Source organism: Ostrea edulis, chromosome 6, assembly GCF_947568905.1.
Source record: "Ostrea edulis chromosome 6, xbOstEdul1.1, whole genome shotgun sequence".
Taxonomy (NCBI): domain Eukaryota; kingdom Metazoa; phylum Mollusca; class Bivalvia; order Ostreida; family Ostreidae; genus Ostrea; species Ostrea edulis.
Window position 1 is genome coordinate 25,325,048 of NC_079169.1, and position 12,438 is coordinate 25,337,485.

At 36.3% G+C, this 12,438-nt stretch overlaps 2 protein-coding genes across 9 annotated transcripts in view; one reads left to right on the forward strand and one right to left on the reverse strand.

The window, feature by feature from the left end:
- LOC125648385 (zinc finger protein ZFP2-like) overlaps positions 1-12,438 on the forward strand; it is a 20,772-nt gene continuing 8,334 nt past the window's right edge. Inside the window, exons 1-8 of one of the 5 annotated variants that reach the window (XM_048875430.2) lie at positions 1-120; positions 4,441-4,589; positions 5,107-5,384; positions 5,519-5,786; positions 6,824-6,939; positions 7,823-7,928; positions 8,053-8,152; positions 9,202-9,389. In XM_048875430.2, the coding sequence (XP_048731387.1) occupies positions 4,460-4,589; positions 5,107-5,384; positions 5,519-5,786; positions 6,824-6,939; positions 7,823-7,928; positions 8,053-8,152; positions 9,202-9,389 (1,186 nt within the window). In that variant the 5' untranslated portion in view covers positions 1-120; positions 4,441-4,459. Of the gene's footprint in view, positions 4,203-4,440; positions 4,590-5,106; positions 5,385-5,518; positions 5,787-6,823; positions 6,940-7,822; positions 7,929-8,052; positions 8,153-9,201; positions 9,390-12,438 lie in introns of all 5 variants that reach the window. The other 4 variants (XM_048875429.2, XM_048875431.2, XM_056142159.1 and 1 more) reach the window with 4 other exon arrangements.
- The window catches only part of LOC125648388 (jerky protein homolog-like), a 16,896-nt gene continuing 15,842 nt past the window's right edge, over positions 11,385-12,438 (reverse strand). For all 4 annotated transcript variants that reach the window (XR_008796266.1, XM_056142162.1, XM_056142160.1 and 1 more), the window contains one exon: positions 11,385-11,475. The gene's annotated coding sequence lies outside the window, so the exon portion shown is untranslated. The remainder of the gene's footprint in view (positions 11,476-12,438) is intronic.

Genomic DNA, 12,438 nt, shown 5'->3' on the forward strand with positions numbered 1-12,438 from the left:
AAGCGCACCAAACACCCTTTATCACGGATTACCTCGGCTCTTTCCGTTCTAGAAGGGACGCCAAGTCGAGAAGAAGGGCATCTCGAACTTCTAGAAGACCTTCGGATACACTCCAAAAAGGTATTCCGAGAGATAGTTCGTGGAAGTTGGACCACACGTTGTGAAAACGTGTGTAGATTAGATTGATTAAATGTATTTTTTTTCTAAATCGCTTACATTGACTTACGAACATTTATTGACTTGATTCAAAATGGTGGCTGCTTCTTTTGCATGTTTTCCCGCTCCGAAGGTACATGAAACACAACCCAACAGTTTTTTACATTCCAGTACAGAGCCAGATTTCTACTTTCATTTTCGTTGAAATTTAACATTTGCATTACGGAAACTTCTTGAATACTTGCAATATTTTAAGAGAAGTTAAGTTAATTTCCACACAAGTGTCAACATGGCGTATCGAAAAACGTACTAGGGCCTAGAGAAATATCAGAAATTAGCAACTCGCCCAAGTTCTCACATTATTAGGCCTAGTTGAAATGCACACTACAATTGAGTTATAACTTTGAAAATGTTATCGAAGAAAACTTTATTGATGATTGTGTAAAACGAAAGCAAAGCATGACCAGTACAGTACTCGGCCCAATCGTTAAAAATTCAGCAAATTTCTAGAATGAACATGTTGATTTAGCTAGCTCCTAAACTTGTTAAATTCGATTCCAAATTAGGATTTTATAATCGATGTAATCAATAATATGATTACGATGTGACCGTTGGAGCGAGCGCAGCATATCTGAATACATTTTCAAAAAATGTATATTGAAAACAAGGAAATCTGATCTGGTTCACTGTCAATACGTAGGATTACTGTCTTGCTTTTCTCGCCAATGTAGGAACCAGTTTAGCGGGAAATGCAACGAGCGTGTTGTGACGTAGCCTGGTAGTTGTGACGTGACTGTTTACATTTCTTTAGACAATATTTTAAAAAGAAAAAGAAAGGGGGAAGAATGATTGTCATCCTTTCCTTTCAAATAAGAAAGGTTTCATGTAATACTTCAAAGAGTTTTTTTTATTATTATTTTACGAATCGAACCATCTGCCATTTTGTACGAGGGACTTCTGGGATTGGCGTCAAAAAAAAATTCTTGTTAGAGGTTGAGATTTAGCTCGGATTATTTCCCGCGCTCTAGTCATTAGAGCTCGCAGTACGAGCCTGCGCTCGCTATAAATTTAAGGTGGGATCATAGCATAGTTTAATAAACATACTGTTGCAGGAGTTGCTTATCTGTTATGTTTAATTAGAAGCCCTTGTTACAGCTTGATAATATGCGATACTAATGGTACTTAACTGCTGGTTAGAAAATTAATAAAATACATTGTCTTTATATGTTATATATGTCAAAACATACTGCAGTGATACCCCAACCCACTACTTCAATGTCAACTTCTTTGTAAATGTGCATCCTTCATTAGCATGTATAGCATCTATGTGTGTGTGTGTGTTCGATTTACTGCAAATATACAAGAACTAATATATTTCATAGCAAACACCAATTACCAAACATTTGATGAATGTTGCCCTTCCTGGATTTCTCAAAAAGAATTAAGGAAACTTGTGACTGCTCAAATAGAAGAAAACTCGATTTAAGATTTTTTCAAGAAATCCAAGCTTGGTAACACTCTATCAATCTCGGGAAGTATAACATTGTTTACAGTTGTAACAGGAAGGGAGAAAATGCTACGTACCAGACTGGGTTTCAAACCCAGGCCCCCTGAATCTCCAGTCAGTTGCTCTACAGGCAATGAAATAAAGGGGAAATACTCGCCAAATGCGAGTTGAAAAATGGAATTGCGAGTAAAAAATCACAAGTGATCGCAACTTTTTGCAAGTGAAAAAACCGCCGATCTTTTCCCCGGATTTCCTCGGTTTATTGGCTGTACTTTGAAGTTTACAATAATTTGTTTTGAGCATAGAAACACTTTACAGAATGAATATACAAGTATTTAATAAGTAAACGTGGATCAAATAAATAACTAAGGCCAAGGTCATCTCAGTCAGTGATGTCGAAGATGGCCTACTTCAAGCACACTTCAGGTGTCTCAATGTCATCTGATTTAAATAGCAAGCATGTTGATTTCGTCTGTGTCAACATGAAACAACAAATGACAGTGTTAGTGTCACTGTTTCACGTGGTGTCCTTCTGTACTCTATAGTCAAATACTTCGAGTTCGCAGGGTTTTCTTTTCAACTAGAATTTTTTAGATTAAATTTCCAAAAGTTTTGAACATATAGTTTGAATTGGCGCAAACAGTCTTTAAGATTTCAAACCACATGATGTTGTAAATAGGTGGTAGATCTCTGGACAGCGAGTACGCCGCACAAGTGTACCCTATGACCCTCACCATGCACCATGTATGTTGTCTGATAATTAATTAGATTTTAAATGAAAGAATTCGCAATCTTATTTTTATTATTGCACTTTAAAGGAGATTTTAAAAGATTTACCCTATATTTTGATAAAGAGACATGCTTGTTTTCTTAAATTCATGTAAAACAGCAATCGATTGAAAAATGCTAGTAAAAGCTCAATTTTGCTAGTTGGAAAATAATCCACTAGCTAAAATTTGCTAGTAGTGAAAAAAGTTAATACGCCGGTTTCGAGATACGTCCGAGTTATTTCCCTTTGGAGAACTCTCGTACATAGTAAGGTGCTAAAGAATTTGTTTACATGCGGGAGTGGGACAGATATTCATCACAGCGTAAGTGAATGTACTCAGTAAGTTTCTCATACGCTGTTTGATAACCCGAATTCGACTGATACACAAATTAAGTAAGTGATAAGTATTTAGGAAGTAATTAAATACATAGAATTCTTATCCTATCACGTTATTTCGTCCGTCATAAGTACCATATCCAAGATATTTCTTGCAAATATGACATTGTTTGTATGTTTCCACCTCGGTAAAACATTTCTTTCGATAGTATTTAGTATTTCCCACATTTACATATTTAAAGGGAAGCCGCTTTTAATACATTTCATCGTCTTCCTTGTTGGCTGTATATCCACTCTGTCCCACTTAGGCATTCAAAGTTCCACTAAATGCACCTCCTATACAGAAGAGTTCGTATCTCGAAACTGGCGTATTTCGATCCCTGCTCTACCAACCAAGCTATTTAGCCACCAGCGATCAAACCTGTCTGTCTGCTGCATTCCTCCCTCCATAAATGTTTTCACACCTTGAAGACAACAACCCAGGATCTTTATCCCCTGGCAGGCATTTTCACCTGTCAGTTTCAAGGGCTGGTCTAACGGCACCAAATGTTAAAGGAAGGGAGAAAATGCAGCGAACCAGGCTGGGATTTGAACCCGGGCCCACTGAATCTCTAGCCAGGTGCTCTACCAACTGAGCAAACTGTACACTGGTGATCAAACCCTTCCGACTGCTATGCAGTAAATATTATACACATGAATTTTTTTTTGTACAGTATGTGCCGGTTTTCTAGAGTACATATGACCAGAAAATGAAATTTTCATCTTTAAACTTGATAGAAACCACAGAAGAGTACACTTAAAACAGCTTTAAGAAAAACATTCCCCTCAAATACTGGAACATTGCAGAGTGCACACACACACACAAAAACCTCACAAAAATTGTACAGCATAACTCTCTGGCCTTCAATACTACAAAGAATGTATACTTGTATCAAATGACATATCACATTATTTTCTCTCTTTCACCACCCCTCTGTCTATCTCCACCAGTCTTTTTCTCTCCCCACTCCTCTTTTTTTTTCTCTCTCTTGCATTGATGTATGTGTATGCATTTGTACACTTATTTGTGACATGGATCTCAATAAATTTGTCATCCAAAAAAAAAACACCACAAAGATTAATATTATCATATACTTAGCAAACATAACAATAAAGTCATGAAACTTTTGTATAACAAACATGCATTCTAAACATGTTACCAAAAATTCACTTTCGTACACTTTGTAAGCATTCAACAACAATTGCGTGTAAATTCTCTTGTAAAACAACTTGCATAAAAAATTTCAGATTTAGCCTAACTTTTAACATCTTGGAAGTTTTTTTCTCATAGAAAACCATGTATTAAGGCTATCAGTAGAAGTGACTAGTACACATTAAGGGCTCATGCACCTGCGGAAGATGTTAATTCCAAGCAGTCAGCTAAACCAAATTAATGTAATATTCAAACAAAATCTGAAAAAATATGTAAGCTGGAAAAACATTTTATAGAATGGTAAATTGGCCATAACACATTTAAATGTGATTTGATACTGTAGTTATGAACTTACTTTAACATGTATTGTCTATGGGACAATGTAGATTTACTTCATAGAAAATAAGTATTTGTTAACGTCTGAAATCTAAATCGCACAAAAAGTCTTTCTAACTGGTAATTCAATGTTTCCATTTATAGGGTTTTGACATGAATAGGGATGGCCACTCTAGAACTAACAGCTGCACCAGGAGGTGAGAATCGCTTGCTGTCATTAAGGGTAACTCCGGAGCAGGAAATTGCCATCTATGCATTCTTTCAAATCAACGGGTGGACCATCATCACAGAGGGTAAGCAGAATTTGGTAACATTGTTGAGTCGTGAGTTCCTTTCCCAGGTTGAGTGGTTCAACAGTGTTCATTGTAGAAACTTTCAGAGGTGGGTCTGATTGACCCCTTCATTATGACAAGAAGATCTGGGGTTGTGTGGTTTGACCATTAGAATAGGAACTTGTGTCTACAAAGTTAGTTACATCATTGTTTTATGTTATATTCACATATACTTCACCGTGCATGCTTTAGGCTCTGCATAAATACTTGTTATATAATTAAAAGAAAATGCTGTTGTCTTACATTAAAAATGACTTGCTTGAAATGAAATATTTGTCTTGAATTATGTTTTTTCTGGTGTATTTCCCTTTTCCTCGTCATGTATTTAGGAAATGTATGCCAAAATCTTGTCATTGTGACTATTATTTGATGGAAACTTTACTCAGTGTTTTGAAATATAGTCAAAGTTAAAATGTATATTTAGAAAAAATTGTTTGTCTCTCTGAATTTCATATGAAAATCTTGTGATTTTGAACAGAGGTGCCAAAGCAGTGTGAGATATGCCAGAAAGCAATTAATGGGGAGACTCCTGAACCTGTCCATTGTCAGAAATGTCAAAAGGTCATAGAGGCGGAGTCAAAGCAAAATGAGGCTGAATCCCAGGAACAGACAGCTGTCATTCAGCAAATAACACAGCAGTCCAACCAACCACAGCAAGGCTCTGTCATAGCTCTTCAGGATCAGATGGGAAGAAAGGTGGTGGTCGTTGGCAACACAATGACTATGTCAAATCAGAAGATTCAGGCTCTTCCACAGGTACATAATCTAGGGGCTGGGTCAATGAATTGATAATCATGTATAGATTGCAAGTTATCTATTGATAGTGATACAGAGAGTTCATGTATGTATGTTATGAAACAAAAATCAAAATTATTCCATGTCTCCTACAGCAAACAAACAGCAATGAAACAATCATCATTGAGCGAATACTAGAAGCCAATCAACAACAGAAGGCTGATGTTGAGCGAGCGTTGGAAGTCACCCTGCAGAAAGGGGATGTGGAGGCAGTCCCCCCCAAGATCTATAACCTAAACAACAGTTCAGAGAACCGACCTTACAAGTGTGAGGACTGTGGAAAACATTTCAGAAAGAAGACTCATGTTTTAGCTCACATGAAATTCCACAACGGGGAGGCCCTGCCTAAATGTGATGTCTGTGGTGAGTACAGGAGAGATGGTACATGTACACACAGTCACATGCCACGCCTTTTGTCTCTGTTTTAATATTACCGGACTCGGTAACCATGGCTAGCGACGATGATGTACATGTACACAGAAACACATTGATAAGTCCTGTTCAGAGTGCTTGAAATGAATGTATCACTGAAATGTGTATATTTATTAATAGGGCTACGACAATATATCGGAATATCGATAAAATTTATGTAAAATATATGCAATATGCATATTGATATGTTTAGTGAAATATGAATTCCAGATTTATCTATGGAAGAAAGAGTCGTTGAGATATAGCAAATCATATCTGCTGTGGTTCTTCAATGTTTGGGTCAAACTGGTTAATTCTATTGAAACAGCAAAATTGAAATATATTGAGTGTAGTGGTACACTTACAGCATTTTACCCCTTTATATAACTGGTACCGATAAATGGTACCATTCCCATTGTATGAGGCTCATAATTCACTTTGTATGAAATGTTTTATGAGTTAAATGATTTCTTCACTTCCTCTGAAATAGAAACTTGAGGTCAATAGAATGGCTCTCGTTTGTAAAATTGTAAAGAATGAATTTTGTTTATTCTTTAAGGTATGATTTATTCAGTTGTTAATTTGTTGACATAAAAGAAAATTTCCCGTTTGTTTTCTATTGATGCTATTTTTTCAGTTGAATGGGTATTGGTACCATTCACATATGGTAGAAAAGAAAACATTGACTAATGATAGATGATTCCTTTTTTAAAGGAAAATATTTATTTTACAATGTTTCGATATCACAGTACATGTATTGTATCAAGGCAGCAGAGATGCAGAGGGCATCTGTATTGTCCCAGCCCTACAAAATCATTAAGAGTGTCCTCCAACATTTTATTAAGAAATTGAGAGTGATAAAGTAACTTTTTCTTTATTCAAATCATCCAATGAGTGCAACGCTTTTAAGCAGTGAAGCATGCTGATACCATATATACGAGTATAGAGGATTCCCCAGGATCAAGGCATTCTGTTTTATACTGTTTCAGGGAAGGAGTTTCTCTACAAGCACAATTTGATTTCCCACGCCTCCATTCACAGCGGGGAACGTCCATATCAGTGTAATGCATGCCCCAAGAACTTCCGTCGCAAAGATGACTTACAGGTACATTGTAAAAGCCAGTGTGTGGGAAAGGAAAACATTGAATGAATATAGACATGACTATCTTCTGTGTGATAAGTATCGCTTTTATGATAAAACCAAAAAACAGGATTGCAGTACATGTAATTTTTAAAAAAAACTTCTGATTTTAAAGTTGTTTGTGTGTAAATCTATACATACTGAGGCTGCAGTGCATATGAAGCAGTCCATGAGATGGGTTCTACTGATAATCCACGTATGCCCATTTAACAGGTGTAAAGCAGCCACAGCCATCCTATTCACTCTACATTCTCCAGCCTAAGCAGCACTACCCTTCAAATTTTCTGTAGCTGCAGATCTAATTATACCTCTGCAAAAAATAGTTATGGGGCATACATGAATGACCACACCTGTCCATCTGTTCTATTTTCATCAGGGCTAAAACTCTGTAATGGAGAAATATTAGAATCTTATATTTGGCACATTGGTTCTTTATTGATAGATGGTGTATCAAATTTTTTATACCAGTGACCAACTTTTGTACTGAGCATAAAATTTTAATAAAAGAATTTAATAAACAAGGTCATTTGGCCAAGGTCACTGGTAAAAAGAAGTTTGAAATATTTGTCTGTTTTTCTGAGGGTCATGAATATGTAACGAAGATTAAATTTTATGCTTAGCACAAAAGTTGGTCACTGGTATAAAAAATTTGAAGTCTATATCCAGGAAATAGTCTTGCAATGGACCCATATTAATAGAACTTCGCACAAAGGTTGCTTTATATGGCCAAATTGGGTGTCATGATCCTCCAAGAGGGAGTGAGAGGTATGATTTTAATCAGACTGCCTCTTGGAGGTAATTTTGTTGGTAGAAAACCAGATCTCTCATGAGTCATTTCTTTTTTCAGATTCACATGCGAACACACACTGGTGAACGGCCTTACAAGTGCGACATTTGTGGAAAGTGTTTCACAACACAGAACCAGCTCCCCAAACACAAACGCACTCACACAGGTACAAATTACCTTTCAAATACTTTCATCCTTAAATTACTGGATTGAGGTTGTTCTTTGATATACTTAAATTTCATTATTCACCTGAAAAGTGGAAGTTCAAAAAATGCATTGTATCATTTCAGGTGAGAAGCCATACCAATGCACAGTATGTAGTAAAAGTTTTCGTACTAAGCCACACCTAGAGAAACATCACCGAACTCACAGTGGAGAGAGACCTTACAGGTCAGTTCTGTGTGTGTACTTATAGAGGCCCTACAGGTCAGTTCTGTGTCTGTACTTATAGAGGCCCTACAGGTCAGTTCTGTGTGTGTACTTATAGAGAAACCCTACAGGTCAGTTCTGTGTGTGTACTTATAGAGAAACCCTACAGGTCAGTTCTGTGTGTGTACTTATAGAGAGGCCCTACAGGTCAGTTCTGTGTGTGTACTTATAGAGAAACCCTACAGGTCAGTTCTGTGTGTGTACTTATAGAGGCCCTACAGGTCAGTTCTGTGTGTGTACTTATAGAGAAACCCTACAGGTCAGTTCTGTGTGTGTACTTATAGAGAAACCCTACAGGTCAGTTCTGTGTGTGTACTTATAGAGGCCCTACAGGTCAGTTCTGTGTCTGTACTTATAGAGGCCCTACAGGTCAGTTCTGTGTCTGTACTTATAGAGGCCCTGCAGGTCAGTTGTGTGTCTACTTATAGAGAGGCCCTACAGGTCAGGTTTGTGTCTGTACTTATAGAGGCCCTACAGGTCAGTTCTGTGTCTGTACTTATAGAGGCCCTGCAGGTCAGTTCTGTGTCTACTTATAGAGAGGCCCTACAGGTCAGTTCTGTGTCTGTACTTATAGAGGCCCTACAGGTCAGTTCTGTGTGTGTACTTAAAGAGGCCCTACAGGTCAGTTCTTTGTGTGTACTTATAGAGAGGCCCTACAGGTCAGTTCTGTGTGTGTACTTAGAGAGAGACCCTACAGGTCAGTTCTGTGTGTGTACTTATGGAGGGCCTACAGGTCAGTTCTGTATCTGTGTCTGTACTTACAGAGAGGCCCTACAGGTCAGTTCTTTGTCTGTACGGGGAACGATTCTTCTGTGCACCCACTTGTCAGTCAATTTGACCACAAATATGTAGAGTAGGATTTTTCATGAAAGTTGTAGAATTTATTGATGCAAGGATTTGGATTTGCTCTGCAACAAATGAATTCTAAATATGCAAAGTGTATGTCAATGAAAAGATTAATCTTTGCTGTACTGTGCTTTCATATCAAACTTGATTAAAATTCATTGTAGTTGTCAGGAATGTGGGCGTGCCTTTACCCAGAATGCACATCTGATAGCACACTTGCGGACGCACACAGGAGAGAAACCATTTGAATGTGATGAGTGTGACAAGGCATTCAAAGAGAGCAAGACGTTAAAACGTCACAAACTCATCCACAAGAATGGCATGCCATTCAGCTGTCCGATCTGCTGCAAAGGTAGACAATAGTAGATACATGTACACAGGGAAAAGTGGCTCGCATGAAATTCGCATGAATATCATGCGAATTCTTCGCATGAAAAGGAGATGAAAAGGACCATGCATGATATTCGCATGAAAAAATCATGTGATTTTCATGTGAAATTCGCATGATTATCATATGAAAAATAATTCGCACGATATTCATGTGAATATTATTGTTACCTACTATTAAGGTTTTTCGCACGATATTCATGCGAATATTATGCGAATATCATTATATTTTCATATGAAATCCATGTAATGTATACATTTCAATGCTAGTACTTGAATTGGACTTTGAATTTTTATAAAAACTTAATGAAAAGTTTCATAAAATTCTGTGTTGCTCAGCAATTTGTTCCTCACAGATATCTACAGTTTTGTCTATAATTAAATTTACAACTGATCATCAAGGTTTCACTGTTAATGATATTCATACAGAGATATAATAAGTACAATCTCAAAATCATGCAGCAAATGAATTACATCTAAATTCATTATTTAAAACTCCTTAATTTGAACCCGGATTTTGAGGAAGTACCATTATAAGTACAGTGGAACTCCGTTATTACGTTTTCCATTTTGTCACGATAAAATAACGTAATACCAGGGGCAACGTAATAAACGTTCCCAGTTAAATCTGTTAAAAATATCGTTTGGAAATTGTATATCGTCCGTTGGTACTCCGTGAAGGGGTGTGTGAATATATCTTTACTGTTTCTTTGTTTAAAAGACTATGATACTTTGTTTTATTTACATCTTATCTTTAATGTCCGTAATTCTTCATGTTCTTATCCCTTTTCTTTATTTCGGTGTAGGATACATAAGGATCTTTTGATAAACGTTGCTTTTTCTGCATTCGTTTGGACCGCCATTTTGTTCAGCTGTAAAACAATGCGTTCATGTAAATTTCTCTTAATAACTCGTTCCGGTTCGTATTCAACATTCGTATTAAAAAATAACAAAACATCGTTTTTATTAAGTTCTCTAATTACACAATACACAACACAATAAAAAAAATCCCACCCAAAAAACAACAAAACTATAGACACAAAACGCACACGATACCCAACACTTGCACACTTCTCACCAACGATAAACATGCACGGAGAACAATTTAAACGCAATCCACATTAAAAAAAATATATAATGATGCACGAAGCTTTCATTTATAACGCTAAATGATGGCACTAAAATCACATGCGCATCAAGGGATTTTAAAATATTCACTGAGGTAAATGCCGTGCACAAATCGGCCGATAGATTGGTGTATGTATGGACGATATTTACGAACACCCAATCTGCATGTCCAAACAACGAACAATTTTTTTAATTGAACACCTTTAGTCACCTATGCCCAAGCAGTTACCCAAGCGGTTGTAACATTGCTACGATAAATTTTGTCTTTCTTGTTTGGTACCAAAGCTGTCCGTGAATAGAGTTTTAATAGCGAAGGTAATCACACTATGCTGAACACGCAGGTGGTTGAGAAATTATTTCTTTGATTATCAAAATATGAAAAATGAAGTAAATTTCATAGAGTACAATTTCTAAATAAACATTATTTAATTGTTTATCACTGGCTTCTATATGGGGTATTCACCTGTATTGATGTCGCTAGATCTATCAAAGCGTGATCAATCAAGCGTCTCTAATCCCCAAACAGACCAGGCAATTTACGTGGTGACTGCCTCAGGCAGTCAAGGTGTGAATGGCTTATTATTTTGAGAATCACTATTGAATAATTAGAGGTTTATTACGTTTTTGTCGGAATATTTACAACGTAATACCGAGTCCCGGCATTTTAGAACGTAATAACGAGGTCTATTTTATATAGGTTTGTTAAGAAATGGTTTTGTGCTTTGAAATTCCAACGTAATATGCGGACTAACGTAATAAAGGGGGAACGTAATAACGGGGTTCCACTGTATGAATATCCAGGTATTTTTTTTATTAATAAACAACTGGACAATTTCTGTTTCTTAATCTTCTTTATTGCAAGCTTCAACTTTCTTTTTCATTCTCAGTTCAAGGGCAACCCATCTGTCTGGTGTCTGTTTCATCTGCAAGAGAAAAGAAAACCATTTGTAAATAATTTAAATGAAATACATGATTGCTCAACTGCAGTTTCAAAATCAATATTTTCTAAATTTATCAAGATGAACTAGAAACTGAACAAGTACATTTATAACTAGAAATAGCAATCTCAGAATATACCATCTCCACAAATATATCTACAGATGTCAGAATAGTTAATTGAAAAAAATTTTTGTTGAAAAGGAAATTCAGAATTTTCCTTCCTTAAACCTTGTTTGAATGACCATTGGATAAGGCCATATCACATTTACAGGTTTTCTTACTATGGGCTTTCTAATTTTCAAGCCCTAGAAAAGAAATAACACTTTTTGCTGTCAGACCTAGTTATGTACTTGACCTTGACTTAGGACACTCCCAGATAATAATGGTTCCCATTCTTTGTATCAAGTCTGGGCTTGCAGTGTATGTTTCACTGTTATAAAGTCATGGAGAAGACAAGAAGTGAACAGTTTTACCAATGACCTTATATTGCCTAAATGATGTTCAATGATAATAGTTACAAAACCATAGGTCATAAGCAACAATGTACATGCATCTAATGTTTCTCTCATACAAAGTTATTGATAAGATTTACATTAAATTTTTCTGTCATGATCTACCTTCAAGTGGTACAAATGTATATAATTATATTTGTTTCCTTGAGCATGCAATTCGTATTTGTTACAAGAAATTTCAAGGCAGGAATTACATAATTTCCTGACAGACTAAGACTGGCCTTGACTTAATACAAATGACCTTGACACAAGGTCATGACACAATGCCAGGTCATAAGTAATCTTTTTTAAAGCAGGAACTTCCAATGTTTCTCAGAGAGTTATGGACAGTATATGAATTATACGTAAACATTTTCTGTGACTAATAATGAACTTGCCTTAATGACCTTGGTTTAACATTATGACATATCCTCAATACAATATATAGTTGCTGTC